General features: G+C 51.6%; 1 protein-coding gene across 1 annotated transcript in view; it reads right to left on the bottom strand.

Moving 5' to 3' along the window:
• Window positions 1–23,237, bottom strand: part of NIPBL (NIPBL cohesin loading factor) — a 199,954-nt gene that overhangs the window by 157,044 nt on the left and 19,673 nt on the right. The window contains exons 2-5 of the mRNA XM_076057949.1: window positions 8,019–8,134; window positions 6,554–6,719; window positions 2,301–2,431; window positions 1,358–1,480 (exon numbers count right to left, since the gene is read on the bottom strand). Of these exons, the coding sequence (XP_075914064.1) occupies window positions 1,358–1,480; window positions 2,301–2,431; window positions 6,554–6,719; window positions 8,019–8,082 (484 nt within the window). The 5' untranslated portion in view covers window positions 8,083–8,134. The remainder of the gene's footprint in view (window positions 1–1,357; window positions 1,481–2,300; window positions 2,432–6,553; window positions 6,720–8,018; window positions 8,135–23,237) is intronic.

Genomic DNA, 23,237 nt, shown 5'->3' with positions numbered 1-23,237 from the left:
TGTATAGTATAGTGGTGTAGTGTATAGTGTAGTGGTGGTGTGTGGTAATGTATAGTATAGTGGTGTAGTGTATAGTGTAGTGGTGGTGTGTGGTAATGGATAGTATAGTGGTGTAGTGTATAGTGTAGTGGTGTAGTGTATAGTGTAGTGTTGTAGTGTATAGTGTGGTGGTGTAGTGTGTAGTGTAGTGTATAGTGTAGTTGTGTAGTGTGTGGTAGTGTATGGTGTAGTGGTGTAGTGTGTGGTGTAGTGTATAGTGTAGTGTGTAGTGTAGTGGTGTAGTGTGTAGTGTAGTGGTGTAGTGTATAGTGTAGTGGTGTAGTGTATAGTGTAGTGTGTAGTGTAGTGGTGTAGTGTATAGTGTAGTGGTGTAGTGTGTACTGTAGTGGTGTAGTGGTGTAGTGTGTAGTGTATGGTAGTGTATAGTGTAGTAGTGTATAGTGTAGTGGTGTAGTGTAGTGGTGTAGTGTGTAGTGTATAGTATAGTAGTGTATAGTATAGTAGTGTATAGTGTAGTGGTGTAGTGTGTAGTGTAGTGGTGTAGTGTATAGTGTAGTAGTGTATCGGTGTAGTGTATAGTATAGTAGTGTATAGTGTAGTGGTGTAGTGTATAGTGTGGTGGTGTAGTGTATAGTGTAGTGATGTAGTGTATAGTGTAGTGTAGTGGTGTAGTGTGTAGTGTAGTGGTGTAGTGTGTAGTGTAGTGGTGTAGTGTGTAGTAGTGTATAGTGTAGTGGTGTAGTGTGTAGTGTATAGAATAGTAGTGTATAGTGTAGTAGTGTATAGAATAGTAGTGTATAGTGTAGTAGTGTATAGTGTAGTAGTGTATAGTGTAGTGGTGTAGTGTATAGTGTAGTAGTGTATAGTGTAGTAGTGTATAGTGTAGTGGTGTAGTGTATAGTGTAGTAGTGTATAGTGTAGTAGTGTATAGAATAGTAGTGTATAGTGTAGTAGTGTAGTGTGGTAGTGTATAGTGTAGTGGTGGTGTGTAGTATAGTGTAGTAGTGTATAGTGTAGTGGTGTCGTGTGTAGTGCAGTGGTGTAGTGTATAGTGTAGTAGTGTATAGTGTAGTGGTGTAGTGTATAGTGTAGTAGTGTGTAGTGTAGTGGTGTCGTGTGTAGTGCAGTGGTGTAGTGTATAGTGTAGTAGTGTAGTGTGTAGTATAGTGTAGTAGTGTATAGTGTAGTAGTGTAGTGTATAGTGTAGTGGTGTAGTGTATAGTGTAGTAGTGTATAGTGTAGTGTAGTAGTTGTGTATAGTGTAGTGGTGTAGTGTGTAGTGCAGTAGTGTAGTGTATAGTGTAGTGGTGTAGTGTATAAGGTGTCATGTGCACGTTGGGGTGTAGTGCGGCTGTACCCTGCGCATGCGGGAGGGAGTTCGAGGCGCTGGGTGACGGCTGTAGGATGTTCGGGGAGTGCATGCGGCTGTTGGACGGCTGTACATACGGTGAAGCAACCATGGGGGTACGGGGCGCCAGGGCTGGGAGAGAACAGACAGACGCAACACACACACAGGGTAACAGTCACACACACACAACACACACAGGGCAACAGTCACATACATACCACACACACACAGGGCAACAGTCACATACATACCACACACACACAACCACACACAGGGCAACACAGAGCAAGTCACACACACACACACACAGGGCAAGTCACACACACAACACACACAGGGCAACAGTCACATACATACCACACACACACAGCAACACAGAGCAAGTCACACACACACACAGGGCAAGTCACACAAACAACACACACACACACAACCACACACAGGGCAACAGCTACACACACACACAACCACACGCTACACAGGGTAAGTCACACACACACACCACACACAGGGCAAGTCACACACACAACACACACACACACCACACGCTACACAGGGTAAGTCACACACACAACACACACACACCACACACAGGGCAACAGCTACACACACAACACACACACAACCACACGCTACACAGGGTAAGCCACACACACACACCCCACACGCTACACAGGGTAAGTCACAGCTCTATAGTGTGGTCTAAAGTGTGGTCTATAGTTCTATAGTGTAGTCTATAGTCTATAGCTCTATAGTGTAGTCTATAGTGTAGTCCAGAGTGTAGTCTAGAGCTCTATAGTGTGGTCTATAGTAGTATAGACTCACTCTGCACTCCATAGCGAGACTGGAGGCTCTTCTCCTTGAACACAGTGTAGTGTATAGTGTAGTGTATAGTGTAGTCTATAGTGTAGTCTACAGCTCTATAGTGTGGTCTACAGTAGTATAGACTCACTCTGCACTCCATAGCGAGACTGGAGGCTCTTCTCCTTGAACACAGAGGGACTCCGAGCCAGCACTGACTGTAGAAGGGCTGGAACGTCGCCATCAGGCTCCTCGGAACCGCCCACACTCTCCTTCACCTCGCTACACAACAACAACACGGGGAGGAGACATGGCAGACTCACACGTGACTCGGTGGAGATCTGTGTGTCAGTGTGTTAGTGTGTGTGTGTCTCTCTCTCGGTGGGTGGGTGAGTGAGTGAGTGGGTGAGTGGATGAGTGGGTGGGTGAGTGGGTGAGTGGGTTGGTGAGTGGGTGAGTGGGTGGGTGAGTGGGTGAGTGGGTGGGTGAGTGGGTGAGTGGCTGGGTGGGTGGGTATTTTGTACCATCGGACACTCCACCCCCACAACTCCCAATCGGTGATGGGGCAGTTGTGGAGAGAGTGGAGAGTTTCCCATACCTGGGCAGTGTGCTTATGACTGGCTCCAGTTTAACAGCAGAGGTCTCACTCCGAATCAGTCGAGCGGCAATATCTTTTCATCGGTTGCGTAACGCTGTGTGGAAGCTACCTGGTCTGTCGCTCCGCACTAAGCTTCAGGTCTTCTCGGCCACGGTCATTCCCTCCCTTCTCTACGCTTGCGAAACGTGGACCCCCCTAATGGAACATCTTCGCCGGTTAGAAACATTTAGGCTGACCTGCCTACGATCCATCCTGGGTTTAACCAGACTGGATTGTGTGAGGAGCTCACAAATCCTTGAAAGATCTGGGCAGGGTCCCATCGGTGAGCTCCTCCGGCAGGCAAGGCTGCGATGGCTGGGTCATGTAGCCCGCATGCCCAGCCACCGCATGCCGAAACAGCTTTTGTTTGGCCGGATTGAGGGGGCTAAGCGGGCGCGGCACGGGCTAGAGAAGAGATGGAGTGATGTGGTACAGGAGGACGTGGAGCTGAGTGGACTTGCCGATGACTGGTACCAGCGGTGTCAAGATCGGCCTCTGTGGAGGAGGCTCGTGAAGGATGCTACTGGGCAGTTGGAGGCAGTCGCCCTCCAACAACAACGGAGGGCGGAGGAGCGACGCTCACAACAGCGAGCGGAGCGCCGGGTGGCTAAAGCACAGCGGGTTGGCACAGTAGGGGGCACAGGTGGTGCATCAGCCAGTCATCTCAGTCAGTCGACCCGTGGCACCTGGGTCTGCCCCGTGACCTCCTGCCAGCGAGCGTTCGACACTTCACGTGGCCTCAGGGTGCACATAGCCTGGCACAAGCGTCGTGGTGACGTCACCGCCACTTAGTGGCGAATGGCGGTTGTTGTTGTTGTTGTTGAGTGAGTGGGTAGGTGAGTGGGTGAGTGGGTAGGTGAGTGGGTGAGTGAGTGGGTGAGTGGCTGGGTGGGTGAGTGGGTAGGTGAGTGGGTGAGTGGGTGGGTGAGTGAGTGAGTGGCTGGGTGGGTGAGTGGGTGCGTGGGTGGGTAGGTGAGTGGGTGAGTGAGTGGGTAGGTGAGTGGGTGAGTGGCTGGGTGGGTGAGTGGGTGAGTGGGTAGGTGAGTGGGTGGGTGAGTGGGTGGGTGCGTGACTGGGTGGGTGAGCGAGTGGGTGGGTGAGCGAGTGGATAGGTGAGCGAGTGAGTGGGCAGGTGAGTGGGTGGGTGAGTGGGTGAGCGAGTGGCTGGGTGGGTAGGTGGGTGAGCAAGTGGGTGGGTGAGTGAGTGGGTAGGTGAGTGGGTAGGTGAGTGGGTGAGTGTTTGAGTGTGTGTCTGTGTGTGTATCTCTCTGTATGAGTGTCAGTGTCTGTGTGTCTGTCTGTGTGTCTGTAGGTGCTCGGTGGAGACCTGTGTGTCAGTGTGTCAGTGTGTGTGTGTGTCTCTGGGTGGATGGGTGGGTGAGTGAGTGGGTAGGTGAGTGGGTGAGTGGGTTAGTGGGTAGGTGAGTGGGTGCGTGGCTGGGTGGGTGAGCGAGCGGGTAGGTGAGTGGGTGAGTGGGTAGGTGAGTGGGTGGGTAAGTGGGTGTGTGACTGGGTGGGTGAGCGAGTGGATGGGTAGGTGAGATGGGTAGGTGAGATGGGTGGGTGAGTGGGTGAGTGAGTGGGTGAGCGAGTGGCTGGGTGGGTAGGTGGGTGAGCGAGTGGGTGGGTGAGTGTTTGAGTGTGTGTCTGTGTGTGTGTATCTCTCTATATGAGTGTCAGTGTCTGTGTGTCTGTAGGTGTGTCTGTGTGTCTGTAGGTGTGTCTGTGTGTCTGTAGGTGTGTCTGTGTGTCTGTAGGTGGGTCTGTGTGTGTGTCTGTGTGTCTGTGTGTCTGTAGAAGTGTCTGTCTGTGTGTCTGTATGTCTGTCTGTGTGTCTGTGTGTGTCTGTGTGTGTGTGTGTCTGTGTGTCTGTGTGAGTGGGTGAGTGAGTGGGTGAGCGAGTGGCTGGGTGGGTAGGTGGGTGAGCGAGTGGGTGGGTGAGTGTTTGAGTGTGTGTCTGTGTATCTCTCTGTATGAGTGTCAGTGTCTGTGTGTCTGTAAGTGTGTCTGTGTGTCTGTATGAGTGTCTGTGTCTGTATGAGTGTCTGTGTGTCTGTATGAGTGTCTGTGTCTGTATGAGTGTCTGTGTGTCTGTATGAGTGTCTGTGTCTGTATGAGTGTCTGTGTGTTTGTTGGTGTGTCTGTGTGTCTGTATGAGTGTCAGTGTGTCTGTATGAGTGTCTGTGTCTGTATGAGTGTCTGTGTGTCTGTATGAGTGTCAGTGTGTCTGTAGGTGTGTCTGTAGGTGTGTCTGTCTGTGTGTCTGTCTGTGTGTCTGTCTGTGTGTCTGTCTGTGTGTCTGTCTGTGTGTCTGTCTGTGTGTCTGTCTGTGTGTCTGTGTGTGCCACTCACATGTGCTCGGTGGAGACCTGTGTGTCTGTAGGTGTGTCTGTGTGTCTGTAGGTGTGTCTGTGTCTGTATGAGTGTCTGTGTCTGTATGAGTGTCTGTGTGTCTGTATGAGTGTGTGTCTGTATGAGTGTCTGTGTGTCTGTAGGTGTGTCTGTGTGTCTTTATGAGTGTCTGTGTGTCTGTATGAGTGTCTGTGTGTCTGTTTGTGTGTCTGTGTGTCTGTAGAAGTGTCTGTCTGTGTGTCTGTATGTCTGTCTGTGTGTCTGTGTGTGTCTGTGTGTGTCTGTGTGTCTGTGTGGTGTGCCACTCACATGTGCTCGGTGGAGACCTGTGTGTCTGTAGGTGTGTCTGTGTGTCTGTGTGAGTGGGTGAGTGAGTGGGTGAGCGAGTGGCTGGGTGGGTAGGTGGGTGAGCGAGTGGGTGGGTGAGTGTTTGAGTGTGTGTCTGTGTATCTCTCTGTATGAGTGTCAGTGTCTGTGTGTCTGTAAGTGTGTCTGTGTGTCTGTATGAGTGTCTGTGTCTGTATGAGTGTCTGTGTGTCTGTATGAGTGTCTGTGTCTGTATGAGTGTCTGTGTGTCTGTATGAGTGTCTGTGTCTGTATGAGTGTCTGTGTGTCTGTAGGTGTGTCTGTGTGTCTGTATGAGTGTCAGTGTGTCTGTATGAGTGTCTGTGTCTGTATGAGTGTCTGTGTGTCTGTATGAGTGTCTGTGTGTCTGTATGAGTGTCAGTGTGTCTGTAGGTGTGTCTGTAGGTGTGTCTGTGTGTGTGTGTGTCTGTGTGTCTGTCTGTGTGTCTGTCTGTGTGTCTGTCTGTGTGTCTGTCTGTGTGTCTGTGTGTGCCACTCACATGTGCTCGGTGGAGACCTGTGTGTCTGTAGGTGTGTCTGTGTGTCTGTAGGTGTGTCTGTGTCTGTATGAGTGTCTGTGTCTGTATGAGTGTCTGTGTGTCTGTATGAGTGTGTGTCTGTATGAGTGTCTGTGTGTCTGTAGGTGTGTCTGTGTGTCTTTATGAGTGTCTGTGTGTCTGTATGAGTGTCTGTGTGTCTGTTTGTGTGTCTGTGTGTCTGTAGAAGTGTCTGTCTGTGTGTCTGTATGTCTGTCTGTGTGTCTGTGTGTGTCTGTGTGTGTCTGTGTGTCTGTGTGGTGTGCCACTCACATGTGCTCGGTGGAGACCTGTGTGTCTGTAGGTGTGTCTGTGTGTCTGTAGGTGTGTCTGTGTGTCTGTAGGTGTGTCTGTGTGTCTGTAAGTGTGTCTGTGTGTCTGTATGTGTGTCTGTATGTCTGTAGAAGTGTCTGTCTGTGTGTCTGTATGTCTGTCTGTGTGTCTGTGTGTCTGTGTGTGTGTCTGTGTGTCTGTCTGTGTGTCTGTCTGTAGGTGTGTCTGTGTGTCTGTGTGTCTGTGTGGTGTGCCACTCACATGTGCTCGGTGGAGACCTGTGCGAGAGCGTGGCACAGCTGGGCCACCAGGGCATCCTCCCGGCACGAGAGCAGGCGGGCGGCATCCTCGGCCACACGCGGAGAGAACAGCAGAGACTTGTTGGTGGTGGCGGGGAGCGGTGACGGTAGGGGGAGCTCGTTCAGCACTGGGGCGGACAATCACAGAGTGGGTGAGTGGGTGGGTGAGTGGGTGGGTGGGTAGGTGGATGAGTGAGTGGGTAGGTGGGTGGGTGAGTGGGTGGGTGGGTGAGTGGGTGGGTAGGTGAGTGGGTGGGTAGGTGAGTGGGTGGTTGAGTGAGTGGGTGGGTGAGTGGGTGGGTGAGTAGGTGGGTGAGTGGGTGGGTAGGTGGGTGAGTGGGTGGATGGTTGAGTTGGTGAGTGAGTGTGTGGGTGAGTGGGTGGGTGGGTGGGTGGGTGAGTGAGTGGGTGGGTGAGTGAGTGGGCGGGCGAGTGAGTGGGTGCGTGAGTGGGTGGGTAGGTGAGTGGGTGGATGGGTGGGTGAGAGTGGGTGGGTGGGTGAGTGGGTGGGTGAGTGAGTGAGTGGGTGAGTGGGTGGTTGAGTGAGTGGGTGTGTGGGTGAGTGAGTGGGTGAGTGAGTGAGTGGGTGGGTGGGTGAGTGAATGGGTGGGTGAGTGGGTGGGCGGGTGAGTGAGTGGGTGAGTGGGTGGGTGAGTGAGTGAGTGGGTGAGTGGGTGGTTGAGTGAGTGGGTGTGTGGGTGAGTGAGTGGGTGAGTGAGTGAGTGGGTGGGTGGGTGAGTGAATTGGTGGGTGGGTGAGTGGGTGGGTGGGTGAGTGGGTGAGTGAGTGAGTGGGTGTGTGGGTGAGTGAGTGGGTGAGTAGGTGGCTCAGTGGGTGGGTGAGTGGGTGGGTGAGTCGGTGAGTGGGTGGATGAGTGATTGAATGGGTAGGTGGTTGAGTGAGTGGATGACCAAGTTGGTGGGTGAGTGAGTGGGTGATTGGGTGGTTGAGTTGGTGGGTGAGTGGGTGGTTGAGTGAGTGAGTGGGTGTGTGGGTGAGTGGGTGGGTGGGTGGGTGAGTGGGTGGGTGAGTGAGTGGGTGGGTGAGTGAGTGAGTGGGTGTGTGGGTGAGTGAGTGGGTGAGTAGGTGGCTCAGTGGGTGGGTGAGTGGGTGGGTGAGTCGGTGAGTGGGTGGATGAGTGATTGAATGGGTAGGTGGGTGAGTGAGTGGATGACCAAGTTGGTGGGTGAGTGAGTGGGTGATTGGGTGGTTGAGTTGGTGGGTGAGTGGGTGGTTGAGTGAGTGAGTGGGTGTGTGGGTGAGTGGGTGGGTGGGTGGGTGAGTGGGTGGGTGAGTGAGTGGGTGGGTGGGTGAGTGAGTGAGTGGGTGTGTGGGTGAGTGGGTGTGTGAGTGGGTGGGTGAGTGAGTGGGTGGGTGAGTGAGTGAGTGGGTGAGTAGGTGGGTGAGCGGGTGGGTGAGCAACTCACGGTCGGTGAGGCTGGTAATGCCGGCCAGCGTTGTGATAGGAACATGAGGCATATCGCCATTCATCTTTCGGAGATTGGGCCGCAGGCGTTTTCACTTAAAAAAATCCACGCTTCACCTACACACAAGAGAGGGATAGATACACGCCGATACGTTAACTACCTCGCCTGGTATGCAGGAGGCCGTCGATTCGATCCTGACCCTGACACCCACACTGGCCAGGAGATTTTGACGACCTCGCCTGGTATACGAGTAGCAGCATCTACACACAGACAAAGATCCCCCGTGTAGCCTCTAGCAGGGGTGTAGGGGCAAGTGCTGTCGGTAGCAAGTAGCAGCATCTACACACACAGACAAAGATCCCCCGTGTAGCCTCTAGCAGGGGTGTAGGGGCAAGTGCTGTCAGTAGCAAGTAGCAGCATCTACACACAGACAAAGATCCCCCGTGTAGCCTCTAGCAGGGGTGTAGGGGCAAGTGCTGTCAGTAGCAAGTAGCAGCATCTACACACAGACAAAGATCCCCCGTGTAGCCTCTAGCAGGGGTGTAGGGGCAAGTGCTGTCAGTAGCAAGTAGCAGCATCTACACACAGACAAAGATCCCCCGTGTAGCCTCTAGCAGGGGTGTAGGGGCAAGTGCTGTTAGTAACGAGTAGCAGCATCTACACACAGACAAAGATCCCCCGTGTAGCCTCTAGCAGGGGTGTAGGGGCAAGTGCTGTTGGTAGCAAGTAGCAGCATCTACACACAGACAAAGATCCCCCGTGTAGCCTCTAGCAGAGCTTTAGGGGCAAGTGCTGTTAGTAACGAGTAGCAGCATCTACACACAGACAAAGATCCCCCGTGTAGCCTCTAGCAGGGGTGTAGGGGCAAGTGCTGTTGGTAGCAAGTAGCAGCATCTACACACAGACAAAGATCCCCCGTGTAGCCTCTAGCAGGGGTGTAGGGGCAAGTGCTGTCAGTAGCAAGTAGCAGCATCTACACACAGACAAAGATCCCCCGTGTAGCCTCTAGCAGGGGTGTAGGGGCAAGCGCTGTTAGTAGCAAGTAGCAGCATCTACACACAGACAAAGATCCCCCGTGTAGCCTCTAGCAGGGGTGTAGGGGCAAGTGCTGTTAGTAGCAAGTAGCAGCATCTACACACACACAAATATCCCCCGTGTAGCCTCTAGCAGAGGTGTAGGGGCAAGTGCTGTCAGTAGCAAGTAGCAGCATCTGCACACGGACAAAGATCCCCCGTGTAGCCTCTAGCAGAGCTTTAGGGGCAAGTGCTGTTAGTAGCAAGTAGCAGCATCTACACACAGACAAAGATCCCCCGTGTAGCCTCTAGCAGGGGTGTAGGGGCAAGTGCTGTCAGTAGCAAGTAGCAGCATCTACACACAGACAAAGATCCCCCGTGTAGCCTCTAGCAGAGCTTTAGGGGCAAGTGCTGTTAGTAACGAGTAGCAGCATCTACACACAGACAAAGATCCCCCGTGTAGCCTCTAGCAGGGGTGTAGGGGCAAGCGCTGTTAGTAGCAAGTAGCAGCATCTACACACAGACAAAGATCCCCCGTGTAGCCTCTAGCAGGGGTGTAGGGGCAAGTGCTGTTAGTAGCAAGTAGCAGCATCTACACACACACAAATATCCCCCGTGTAGCCTCTAGCAGGGGTGTAGGGGCAAGTGCTGTCAGTAGCAAGTAGCAGCATCTACACACAGACAAAGATCCCCCGTGTAGCCTCTAGCAGAGCTTTAGGGGCAAGTGCTGTTAGTAACGAGTAGCAGCACCTACACACACACAAATATCCCCCATCTAGCCTCTAGCAGGCTGGAGGGGCAAGTGCTGTTAGTAGCGAGTAGCAGCACCTACACACAGACAAAGATCCCCCGTGTAGCCTCTAGCAGGGCTGTAGGGGCAAGTGATGTCAGTAGCAAGTAGCAGCATCTACACACAGACAAAGATCCCCCGTGTAGCCTCTAGCAGAGCTTTAGGGGCAAGTGCTGTCAGTAGCGAGTAGCAGCATCTACACACAGACAAAGATCCCCCGTGTAGCCTCTAGCAGGGGTGTAGGGGCAAGTGCTGTCAGTAGCAAGTAGCAGCATCTACACACACACAAAGATCCCCCGTGTAGCCTCTAGCAGAGCTTTAGGGGCAAGTGCTGTCAGTAGCGAGTAGCAGCATCTACACACACACAAAGATCCCCCGTGTAGCCTCTAGCAGGGGTGTAGGGGCAAGTGCTGTCAGTAGCAAGTAGCAGCATCTACACACACACAAAGATCCCCCGTGTAGCCTCTAGCAGAGCTTTAGGGGCAAGTGCTGTTAGTAAGGAGTAGCAGCACCTACACACACACAAATATCCCCCATCTAGCCTCTAGCAGGCTGGAGGGGTAAGTGCTGTTAGTAGCGAGTAGCAGCAGCACCTATGCACAGACAAAGATCCGCCGTGTAGCCTCTAGCAGACTGTAGGGGCAAGTGATGTCAGTAGCGAGTAGCAGCAGCACCTACACACACACAAAGATCCCCCGTGTAGCCTCTAGCAGGCTGGAGGGGCAAGTGCTGTTAGTAGCGAGTAGCAGCAGCACCTATACACAGACAAAGATCCCCCATCTAGCCTCTAGCAGGGGTGTAGGGGCAAGTGCTGTCAGTAGCGAGTAGCAGCAGCACCTACACACACACAAAGATCCCCCGTGTAGCCTCTAGCAGGGCTGTAGGGGCAAGTGCTGTCAGTAGCGAGTAGCAGCAGCACCTATACACAGACAAAGATCCCTCGTGTAGCCTCTAGCAGGGCTGTAGGGGCAAGTGCTGTTAGTAGCGAGTAGCAGCAGCACCTATACACAGACAAAGATCCCTCGTGTAGCCTCTAGCAGGGCTGTAGGGGCAAGTGCTGTCAGTAGCGAGTAGCAGCGCCTATGAAGGCTACCGGCACTGTGGCACACCCAGAGGGGGTGGGTGGCTTGCACCACGCCCGGCAGGCCAAACTTTGTCTCACCATTGGCGATGTCTAGATGCATCTCTCTGAGTCTCTGTTTCTCTGAGTCTCTGTAGCTCTCAGTCTCCTCAAATCCACTAGAGGGCGATGTCTCCCCTCTAAACGGCCTAAGGCCAAATAATGAGCGGAGAAAGAGACAGGGGGAGACAGAGAGACACGGGGCCAGAGAGAGAGAGATACACACAGGGGGAAACAGAGACACTGGGGGAGACAGAGAGACACAGGGGGAGACAGAGAGACACAGGGGGAGACAGAGAGACACAGGGGGAGACAGAGAGACACAGGGGGAGACAGAGAGACACAGGGGGAAACAGAGACACTGGGGGAGACAGAGAGACACAGGGGGAGACAGAGAGACACAGGGGGAGACAGAGAGACACAGGGGGAGACAGAGAGACACAGGGGGAGACAGAGAGACACAGGGGGAGACAGAGAGGGAGACAAAGAGACATGGGGAGACAGAGAGACACAGGGGAAGACAGAGAGACACAGGGGGAGACAGAGAGACACAGGGGAAGACAGAGAGACACAGGGGGAGACAGAGAGAGACAGGGGGAGACAGAGAGACACAGGGGAAGACAGAGAGACACAGGGGGAGACAGAGAGAGACAGGGGGAGACAGAGACACAGGGGGAGACAGAGAGACACAGGGGGAGACAGAGAGACACAGGGGAAGACAGAGAGACACAGGGGAAGACAGAGACACAGGGGGAGACAAAGAGACACAGGGGGAAACAGAGAGACAGGGGGAGACAGAGACATAGGGGGAAACAGAGACACAGAGGAAGACAGAGAGACACAGGGGGAGACAGAGACACAGAGGGGAAGACAGAGACACAGGGGGAGACAGAGAGACACAGAGGGAGACAGAGAAACACAGGGGGAGACAGAGAGACACAGGAGACAGAGAGACACAGAGGGAGACAGAGAGACACAGGGGGAGACAGAGAGACACAGGGGGAGACAGAGAGACACAGGGGGAGACAGAGAGACACAGGGGAAGACAGAGACACAGGGGGAGACAGAGAGACACAGGGGGAGACAGAGAGACACAGGGGGAGACAGAGAGACACAGGGGGAGACAGAGAGACACAGGGGAAGACAGAGACACAGGGGGAGACAGAGACACAGGGGGAGACAGAGAGACACAGGAGACAGAGAGACACAGGGGGAGACAGAGAGACACAGGGGGAGACAGAGAGACACAGGGGGAGACAGAGACAGGGGGATTCAGAGAGACACTAAGACAGAAACACTAAGACAGGGCCAGAAAGAGACAGGGGGAGACAGAGAGATACAGGGGGAGAACATAGACACACAGAGGGACAGAGAGAGGCACTAAGACAGAGACACCTAAAACAGGGCCAGAGAGACACACAGGGGGAGACAGAGGGACACAAACAGGGAGACACTGTGAGACTCTGGGAGACACTGGGAGACACTGTGAGACTCTGTGAGACACTCGGAGACACTGGGAGACACTGAGAGTCTCTGGGAGACACTGTGAGACGCTGGGTGACACTGGGAGACACTGGGAGACACTGGGAGACTCTGGGAGACACTGTGAGACACTGTGAGACACTGAGGGTATCTGGGAGACACTGGGAGACACTGAGAGTCTCTGGGAGACACTGGGAAACACTGTGAGAATCTGGGAGACACTGGGAGACACCGTGAGACACTGAGGGTATCTGGGAGACACTGGGAGACACTGTGAGACACTGAGACACTGGGAGACACTGGGAGACTCTGGGAGACTCTAGAAGACACTGTGAGAGACACTGGGAGACTCTGTGAGACATTGTGAGACTGTGAGACACTGTGAGACACTGAAACTCTGTGAGAGACTGAGACTCTGTGAGACACTGTGAGAGACTGTGATACTCTGTGAGACACAGTCTATGGGAGACACTGGGAGACACTGGGAGACACTGAGACACTGGGAGACACTGGGAGACTCTGGGAGACTCTAGGAGACACTGTGAGAGACACTGGGAGAGACACTGGGAGACTCTGTGAGACATTGTGAGACTGTGAGACACTGTGAGACACTGTCTATGGGAGACACTGGGAGACACTGTGAGTCTCTGGGAGACACTGAGACACTTTGAGACACTGAGACAATGTCAGACACTGTGACACTGTTAGACACTGAGACAATGTGAGACACAGAGTCTCTGGGAGACACTGTGAGACACTGAGACAATGTTAGACACTGAGACACTGAGACACACTGTGAGACACTGAGACACTGTGAGACACTGTGTGACACTGAGAGACACTGTGAGACACTGAGACACACTGTGACACTGTGAGACACTGTGAGACACTGAGACACTGTGAGACACTGTGACACTGTGAGACACTGTGAGACACTGAGACACTGAGACACTGTGAGACACTGTGAGACACTGTGAGACACTGTGAGACTGTGAGACACTGGGAGACACTGTGAGACACTGAGACACTGTGAGAGACTGTGAGACACTGTGAGACACTGTGAGACACTGAGCCACTGTGAGACACTGAGACACTGTGAGACACTGAGACACTGTGAGACACTGTGAGACACACTGTGACACTGTGAGACACTGTGAGACACTGAGACACTGTGAGGCACTGTGAGACTTTGAGACACTGTGAGACACTGTGACACTGAGACACTGTGAGACACTGTGACACTGTGAGACACTGTGAGACACTGAGACACTGTGAGACACTGAGACACTGTGAGACACTGTGTGACACTGTGAGACACTGAGACACTGTGTGACACTGTGAGACACTGGGAGACACTGAGACACAATGAGAGATACTGGGAGACACACTGAGACACTGTGAGACACTGTTAGACACTGAGACACTGAGAGACACTGAGACACTGTGAGACACTGTGAGACACTGAGACACTGTGAGACACTGAGACACTGTGAGACACTGTGAGACACTGAGAGACACTGTGAGACACTGAGACACTGTGAGACACTGAGACACTGAGAGACACTGTGAGACACTGAGAGACACTGAGACACTGTGAGACACTGAGAGACACTGAGACAATGTTAGACACTGAGAGTCTCTGGGAAACACTGTGAGACACTGAGACACACTGTGAGACACTGAGACACTGTGACACTGTGAGACACTGTGAGACACTGAGACACACTGTGAGACACTGAGACACTGTGAGACACTGAGACACACTGTGACACTGTGAGACACTGAGACACTGAGACACTGTGAGACACTGTGAGACACTGAGACACTGTGAGACACTGAGACACACTGTGACACTGTGAGACACTGAGACACTGAGACACTGGGAGACACTGTGAGTGACTGTGAGAGACTGAGACACTGTGAGAGACTGAGACACTGTGAGACACTGAGACACTGTGAGACACTGTGAGACACTGTGAGACACTGAGACACTGAGAGACACTGTGAGACACTGAGAGAGACTGTGAGACACTGAGACACTGAGACACTGTGAGACACTGAGACACTGTGAGACACTGAGACACTGTGAGACACTGTGAGACACTGTGAGACACTGAGACACTGTGAGACACTGAGACACTGAGAGACACTGTGAGACACTGAGAGAGACTGTGAGACACTGAGACACTGAGACACTGAGACACACTGAGACACTGTGAGAGACTGTGAGACACTGAGACACTGTGAGACACTGAGACACTGTGAGACACTGTGAGACTTTGAGAGACTGTGAGACACTGAGACACTGTGAGACTTTGAGATACACTGAGACACTGTGAGACTTTGAGAGACACTGTGAGACACTGTGAGACACTGAGACACTGTGAGACTTTGAGAGATACTGAGACACTGTGAGACACTGTGAGAGACTGTGATACTCTGTGAGACACAGTCTATGGGAGACACTGGGAGACACTGGGAGACACTGAGACACTGGGAGACACTGGGAGACTCTGGGAGACTCTAGGAGACACTGTGAGAGACACTGGGAGACTCTGTGAGACATTGTGAGACTGTGAGACACTGTGAGACACTGTCTATGGGAGACACTGGGAGACACTGTGAGTCTCTGGGAGACACTGAGACACTTTGAGACACTGAGACAATGTCAGACACTGTGACACTGTTAGACACTGAGACAATGTGAGACACAGAGTCTCTGGGAGACACTGTGAGACACTGAGACAATGTTAGACACTGAGACACTGAGACACTGAGACACACTGTGAGACACTGTGAGACACTGTGAGACACTGTGTGACACTGAAACACTGTGAGACACTGAGACACACTGTGACACTGTGAGACACTGAGACACTGTGAGACACTGTGACACTGTGAGACACTGTGAGACACTGAGACACTGAGACACTGTGAGACACTGAGACACTGTGAGACACTGAGACACACTGTGACACTGTGAGACACTGTGAGACACTGAGACACTGTGAGACACTGTGACACTGTGAGACACTGTGAGACACTGAGACACTGAGACACTGTGAGACACTGTGAGACTGTGAGACACTGGGAGACACTGTGAGACACTGAGAGACACTGTGAGACACTGTGAGACACTGAGCCACTGTGAGACACTGAGACACTGTGAGACACTGAGACACTGTGAGACACTGTGAGACACTGTGAGACACACTGTGACACTGTGAGACACTGTGAGACACTGAGACACTGTGAGACACTGTGAGACTTTGAGACACTGTGAGACACTGTGACACTGAGACACTGTGAGACACTGTGACACTGTGAGACACTGTGAGACACTGAGACACTGTGAGACACTGAGACACTGTGAGACACTGAGACACTGTGAGACACTGTGTGACACTGTGAGACACTGGGAGACACTGAGACACAATGAGAGATACTGGGAGACACACTGAGACACTGTGAGACACTGTTAGACACTGAGACACTGAGAGACACTGAGACACTGTGAGACACTGAGACACTGTGAGACACTGAGACACTGTGAGACACTGTGAGACACTGAGAGACACTGTGAGACACTGAGACACTGTGAGACACTGAGACACTGAGAGACACTGTGAGACACTGAGAGACACTGAGACACTGTGAGACACTGAGAGACACTGAGACAATGTTAGACACTGAGAGTCTCTGGGAAACACTGTGAGACACTGAGACACACTGTGAGACACTGAGACACTGTGACACTGTGAGACACTGTGAGACACTGAGACACACTGTGAGACACTGAGACACTGTGAGACACTGAGACACACTGTGACACTGTGAGACACTGAGACACTGAGACACTGTGAGACACTGTGAGACACTGAGACACTGAGACACTGTGAGACACTGAGACACACTGTGACACTGTGAGACACTGAGACACTGGGAGACACTGTGAGTGACTGTGAGAGACTGAGACACTGTGAGAGACTGAGACACTGTGACACTGTGAGACACTGAGACACTGTGAGACACTGTGAGACACTGTGAGACACTGTGAGACACTGATACACTGAGAGACACTGTGAGACACTGAGAGAGACTGTGAGACACTGAGACACTGAGACACTGTGAGACACTGAGACACTGTGAGACACTGTGAGACACTGTGAGACACTGAGACACTGTGAGACACTGAGACACTGAGAGACACTGTGAGACACTGAGAGAGACTGTGAGACACTGAGACACTGAGACACACTGAGACACTGTGAGAGACTGTGAGACACTGAGACACTGTGAGACACTGAGACACTGTGAGACACTGTGAGACTTTGAGAGACTGTGAGACACTGAGACACTGTGAGACTTTGAGATACACTGAGACACTGTGAGACTTTGAGAGACACTGTGAGACACTGTGAGACACTGAGACACTGTGAGACTTTGAGAGATACTGAGACACTGTGAGACACTGAGACACTGTGAGACACTGAGACACTGTGAGACACTGAGACACTGTGAGACACTGAGACACACTGAGACACTGAGAGTCTCTGGGAAACACTGAGACACTGTGAGACTTTGAGACACTGAGACACTGTGAGACACTGAGAGTCTCTGGGAAACACTGAGACACTGTGAGACACTGAGACACTGAGACACTGTGAGACACTGAGAGTCTCTGGGAAACACTGAGACACTGTGAGACTTTGAGACACTGAGACACTGTGAGACACTGTGAGACACTGTGAGACTTTGAGACACTGAGACACTGTGAGACACTGAGAGACACTGTGAGACACTGTGAGACTTTGAGACACTGTGAGAGACTGAGACACTGAGACACTGTGAGACACTGTGAGACACTGAGACACTGTGACACTGTGAGACACTGTGAGACACTGAGAGACACTGTGACACTGTGAGAGACTGAGACACTGTGACACTGTGAGACACTGAGACACTGTGAGACACTGAGACACTGTGAGAGACTGTGAGACACTGAGACACTGTGAGACACTGAGACACTGAGAGACACTGTGAGACACTGAGACACACTGTGACACTGTGAGACACTGTGAGACACTGAGACACTGAGAGACACTGTGAGACACTGAGACACTGTGAGACACTGGGAGACACTGTGTTAGACACTGAGACACTGTGAGACACTGTGAGACACTGTGAGACACTGAGAGACACTGAGAGACACTGTGAGACACTGAGAGACACTGAGAGACACTGTGAGACACTGAGAGACACTGTGAGACACTGTGAGAGACTGTGAGACACTGAGAGACACTGAGACACTGAGAGACACTGAGAGACACTGAGACACTGTGAGACACTGAGAGACACTGAGACAATGTTAGACACTGAGGGTATCTGGGAGACACTGTGAGAGACACTGTGAGACACTGAGAGACACTGAGAGACACTGAGACACTGTGAGACACTGAGAGACACTGTGAGACACTGAGATACACTGAGACACTGAGAGACACTGAGACACTGAGACACTGAGACAATGTGAGACACTGAGACACTGAGACACTGAGAGACACTGAGAGACACTGAGACACTGAGACAATGTGAGACACTGAGACACTGTGACACTGTGAGACACTGAGAGACACTTTGAGACACTGTGAGACACTGAGACACTGTGAGACACACTGAGACACTGTGAGACACTGAGACACTGTGAGACACTGAGAGACACTGAGAGACACTGAGACACACTGTGAGACACTGTGAGACACTGGGAGACACTGGGAGACACTATGTTAGACACTGAGACAATGTTAGACACTGGGAGACACTGAGACACAATGAGAGATACTGGGAGACATACTGAGATATTGGGGGACACTGAGACACTGTGAGACACTGTGAGACACTGGGAGACACTGAGACACAATGAGAGATACTGTGAGACACTGAGACACTGTGAGACACTGGGAGACACTGGGAGACACTGAGACACAATGAGAGATACTGTGAGACACACTGAGATATTGGGGGACACTGAGACACTGTGAGACACTGAGAGACACTGAGACAGAGACACAGCAGGAGGGCCTTTTATCTCCGCAGGGTGACAAAGACTCAATCTGTCGCCTGCACTTAGCACTGTACACACGAACACAAAACACGATGCACCCCACAAAGATCCCCCTTGCAGCCTCTAGCAGGCTGTTGGGGCAAGTGCTGTCAGTAGCACCTACACACAAAGATCCCCCGTGTAGCCTCTAGCAGGCTGTAGGGGCAAGTGCTGTCAGTGGCACCTACACACAGAGACAAAGATCCCCCGTGTAGCCTCTAGCAGACTATAGGGGCAAGTGCTGTTAGTCTCGAGTAGTAGTTTCACCTCAGAAATACTCACACCGCCACTGAATTACCACAATCACTACACAGGTGGGGGTTTTACCTCAGAAATACACTCAACACTGCCATTGAATTACCACAATCACTACAGGTGTGAGTTTTACCTCAGAAATACACTCACACCGCTACTGACTTACCACAATCACTACACAGGTGTGAGTTTTACCTCAGAAATACACTCACACCGCCACTGACTTACCAAAATCACTACAGGTGTGAGTTTTACCTCAGAAATACACTCACACTGCTACTGACTTACCACAATCACTACACAGGTATGGGTTTTACCTCAGAAATACACTCACACTGTCACTGACTTACCACAATCACTACACAGGTGGGGGTTTTACCTCAGAAATACACTCAACACTGCCATTGAATTACCACAATCACTACAGGTGTGAGTTTTACCTCAGAAATACACTCACACCGCTACTGACTTACCACAATCACTACGCAGGTGTGGGTTTTACCTCAGAAATACACTCACACCGTCACTGACTTACCACAATCACTACACAGGTGCGGGTTTTACCTCAGAAATACACTCACACCGTCACTGACTTACCACAATCACTACAGGTGTGAGTTTTACCTCAGAAATACACTCACACCGCTACTGACTTACCACAATCACTACACAGGTGGGGGTTTTACCTCAGAAATACACTCACACTGCCATTGACTTACCACAATCACTACAGGTGTGAGTTTTCCCTCAGAAATACACTCACACCGCTACTGACTTACCACAATCACTACACAGGTGGGGGTTTTACCTCAGAAATACACTCACACTGCCACTGAATTACCACAATCACTACAGGTGTGAGTTTTACCTCAGAAATACACTCACACCGTCACTGACTTACCACAATCACTACAGAGGTGGGGGTTTTACCTCAGAAATACACTCAACACTGCCATTGAATTACCACAATCACTACAGGTGTGAGTTTTACCTCAGAAATACACTCACACCATCACTGAATTACCACAATCACGACAGGTGTGAGTTTTACCTCAGAAATACACTCACACCGCTACTGACTTACAACAATCACTACAGGTGGGGGTTTTACCTCAGAAATACACTCACACTGCCACTGACTTACCACAATCACTACACAGGTGGGGGTTTTACCTCAGAAATACACTCACACTGCCACTGACTTACCACACTCACTACAGGTGTGAGTTTTACCTCAGAAATACACTCACACTGTCACTGACTTACCACAATCACTAAACAGGTGCGGGTTTTACCTCAGAAATACACTCACACCGCTACTGACTTACCACAATCACTACGCAGGTGTGAGTTTTACCTCAGAAATAGACTCACACCGCTAATGACTTACCACAATCACTACACAGGTGTGGGTTTTACCTCAGAAATACACTCACACCGCCACTGACTTACCAAAATCACTACACAGGTGGGGGTTTTACCTCAGAAATACACTCACACTGTCACTGACTTACCACAATCACTACAGGCGTGAGTTTTACCTCAGAAATACACTCACACCGTCACTGACTTACCACAATCACAACAGAGGTGGGGGTTTTACCTCAGAAATACACTCAACACTGCCATTGAATTACCACAATCACTACAGGTGTGTGTTTTACCTCAGAAATACACTCACACCATCACTGACTTACCACAATCACTACAGGTGTGAGTTTTACCTCAGAAATACACAACACTGCCATTGACTTACCACAATCACTACACAGGTGGGGGTTTTACCTCAGAAATACACTCACACCGTCACTGACTTACCACAATCACTACACAGGTGGGGGTTTTACCTCAGAAATACACTCACACTGCCACTGACTTACCAAAATCACTACACAGGTGTGAGTTTTACCTCAGAAATACACTCACACCACTACTGACTTACCACAATCACTACACAGTTGGGGGTTTTACCTCAGAAATACACTCAAGCCGTCACTGACTTACCACAATCACTACAGGTGCGGGTTTTACCTCAGAAATACACTCACACCGCCACTGACTTACCACAATCACTACACAGGTGTGAGTTTTACCTCAGAAATACACTCACACCGTCACTGACTTACCACAATCACTAGAGGTGTGAGTTTTACCTCAGAAATACACTCACACTGCCACTGACTTACCACAATCACTACACAGTTGTGGGGGTTTTACCTCAGAAATACACTCACACCGCCACTGACTTACCAAAATCACTACACAGGTGGGGGTTTTACCTCAGAAATACACTCACACCGTCACTGACTTACCACAACCACTACAGGTGTGAGTTTTACCTCAGAAATACACTCACACCGTCACTGACTTACCACAATCATTACACAGGTGCGGGTTTTACCTCAGAAATACACTCACACTGCCACTGAATTACCACAATCACTACAGGTGTGAGTTTTACCTCAGAAATACACTCACACCGTCACTGACTTACCACAATCACTACACAGGTGCGGGTTTTACCTCAGAAATACACTCACACCGCTACTGACTTACCACAATCACTACGCAGGTGTGGGTTTTACCTCAGAAATACACTCACACTGCCACTGAATTACTGCAATCACTACAGGTGTGAGTTTTACCTCAGAAATACACTCACACCGCTACTGACTTAGCACAATCACTACACAGGTGTGGGTTTTACCTCAGAAATACACTCAACACTGCCATTGAATTACCACAATCACTACAGGTGTGAGTTTTACCTCAGAAATACACTCACACCGTCACTGACTTACCACAATCACTACAGGTGTGAGTTTTACCTCAGAAATACACTCACACTGTCACTGACTTACCACAATCACTACAGGTGTGAGTTTTACCTCAGAAATACACTCACACCGTCACTGACTTACCACAATCACTACAGGTGTGAGTTTTACCTCAGAAATACACTCACACCGCTACTGACTTACCACAATCACTACAGGTGTGAGTTTTACCTCAGAAATACACTCACACTGTCACTGACTTACCAAAATCACTACACAGGTGTGAGTTTTACCTCAGAAATACACTCACACCGCCACTGACTTACCACAATCACTACACAGGTGGGGGTTTTACCTCAGAAATACACTCACACCGTCACTGACTTACCACAATCACTACACAGGTGGGGGTTTTACCTCAGAAATACACTCACACCGCCACTGACTTACCACAATCACTACACAGGTGGGGGTTTTACCTCAGAAATACACTCACACTGCCATTGACTTACCACAATCACTACAGGTGTGAGTTTTACCTCAGAAATACACTCACACCGCCACTGACTTACCACAATCACTACACAACCACGAAGAGTGACTTTACCTCAGTAACACAACCACCAAAACCACAAAAACCACCACAACAACCACCACAACAACCACAAAACCAACAACAATCGCTACAACAACAATCACCGCCATAACAACCAACACCACCACAACAACAACAAGAACCGCCACCACCAACATAACCACTACCACCACAACAACAACCACCACAACAACCACCACAACCACCATCACAACCACCACCACAACAACAACCACCACCACAACAACCACCACAACAACAACCACCACCACAACAACCATCACAACAACCATCACAACAACCACCACCACAACAACCATCACAACAACAACAACCACCACAACAACCACCACAACAACCATCACAACAACCATCACAACAACAACAACCACCACCACCACTTTGAACCCCATCAACCCACCAAGGCCCGAGGCTTCTCCTGCACAACGGCGGCCTCTCTCTCGGCTCGCTCAGCCCACGGCGGGGGAGGGGAGGGGCGAGTGGGGGGGGGAAGGGGCGAGTGGGGGGTGGGAGGGGAGGGGCGAGTGGGGGGGATTGGAGCAACCAATCCGCGGCCGTCTTTGTCTCTCCTCGCACTGTGCTCGCCAACAACACGACGCGCGCGCGCGCACTGTACACGGCGGTTCAACTCGCTGTGGCAAGCCCCGCCCCCCCAACCACCGCTGTGCTCCGCCCCCCCCACCACCGCTGTGCCCCGCCCCCCCACCACCCCTGTGCCCCGCCCCCCCACCACCCCTGTGCCCCGCCCCCCCACCACCCCTGTGCCCCGCCCCACCACCGCTGTGCCCCGCCCCCCCACCACCGCTGTGCCCCGCCCCCATCACCGCTGTGCCCCGCCCCCCACCGCTGTACCCCGCCCCCCCACCACCGCTGTACCCCGCCCCCCCCATAACCGCTGTGCCCCCCCCCGCCGCTGTGCCCCGCCCCCCATGCAGCCCTTGTGCCCCGCCCCTCGATAACCCATCCCCCCATAAACCCCCGCCCCTCAAACTGCCATCACCACCCTCAGCCCCGCCCCTCAAGGTGCACCCCCCCCTCCCATCCAAAAACACCCCCCTGGAGC

This window comes from Petromyzon marinus, chromosome 85, assembly GCF_048934315.1.
Source record: "Petromyzon marinus isolate PM22_M1 ecotype Great Lakes invasive population chromosome 85, UKy_Petmar_22M1.pri1.0, whole genome shotgun sequence".
Classification (NCBI taxonomy): domain Eukaryota; kingdom Metazoa; phylum Chordata; class Hyperoartia; order Petromyzontiformes; family Petromyzontidae; genus Petromyzon; species Petromyzon marinus.
This window is presented reverse-complemented; position numbering and strand designations above follow the sequence as displayed.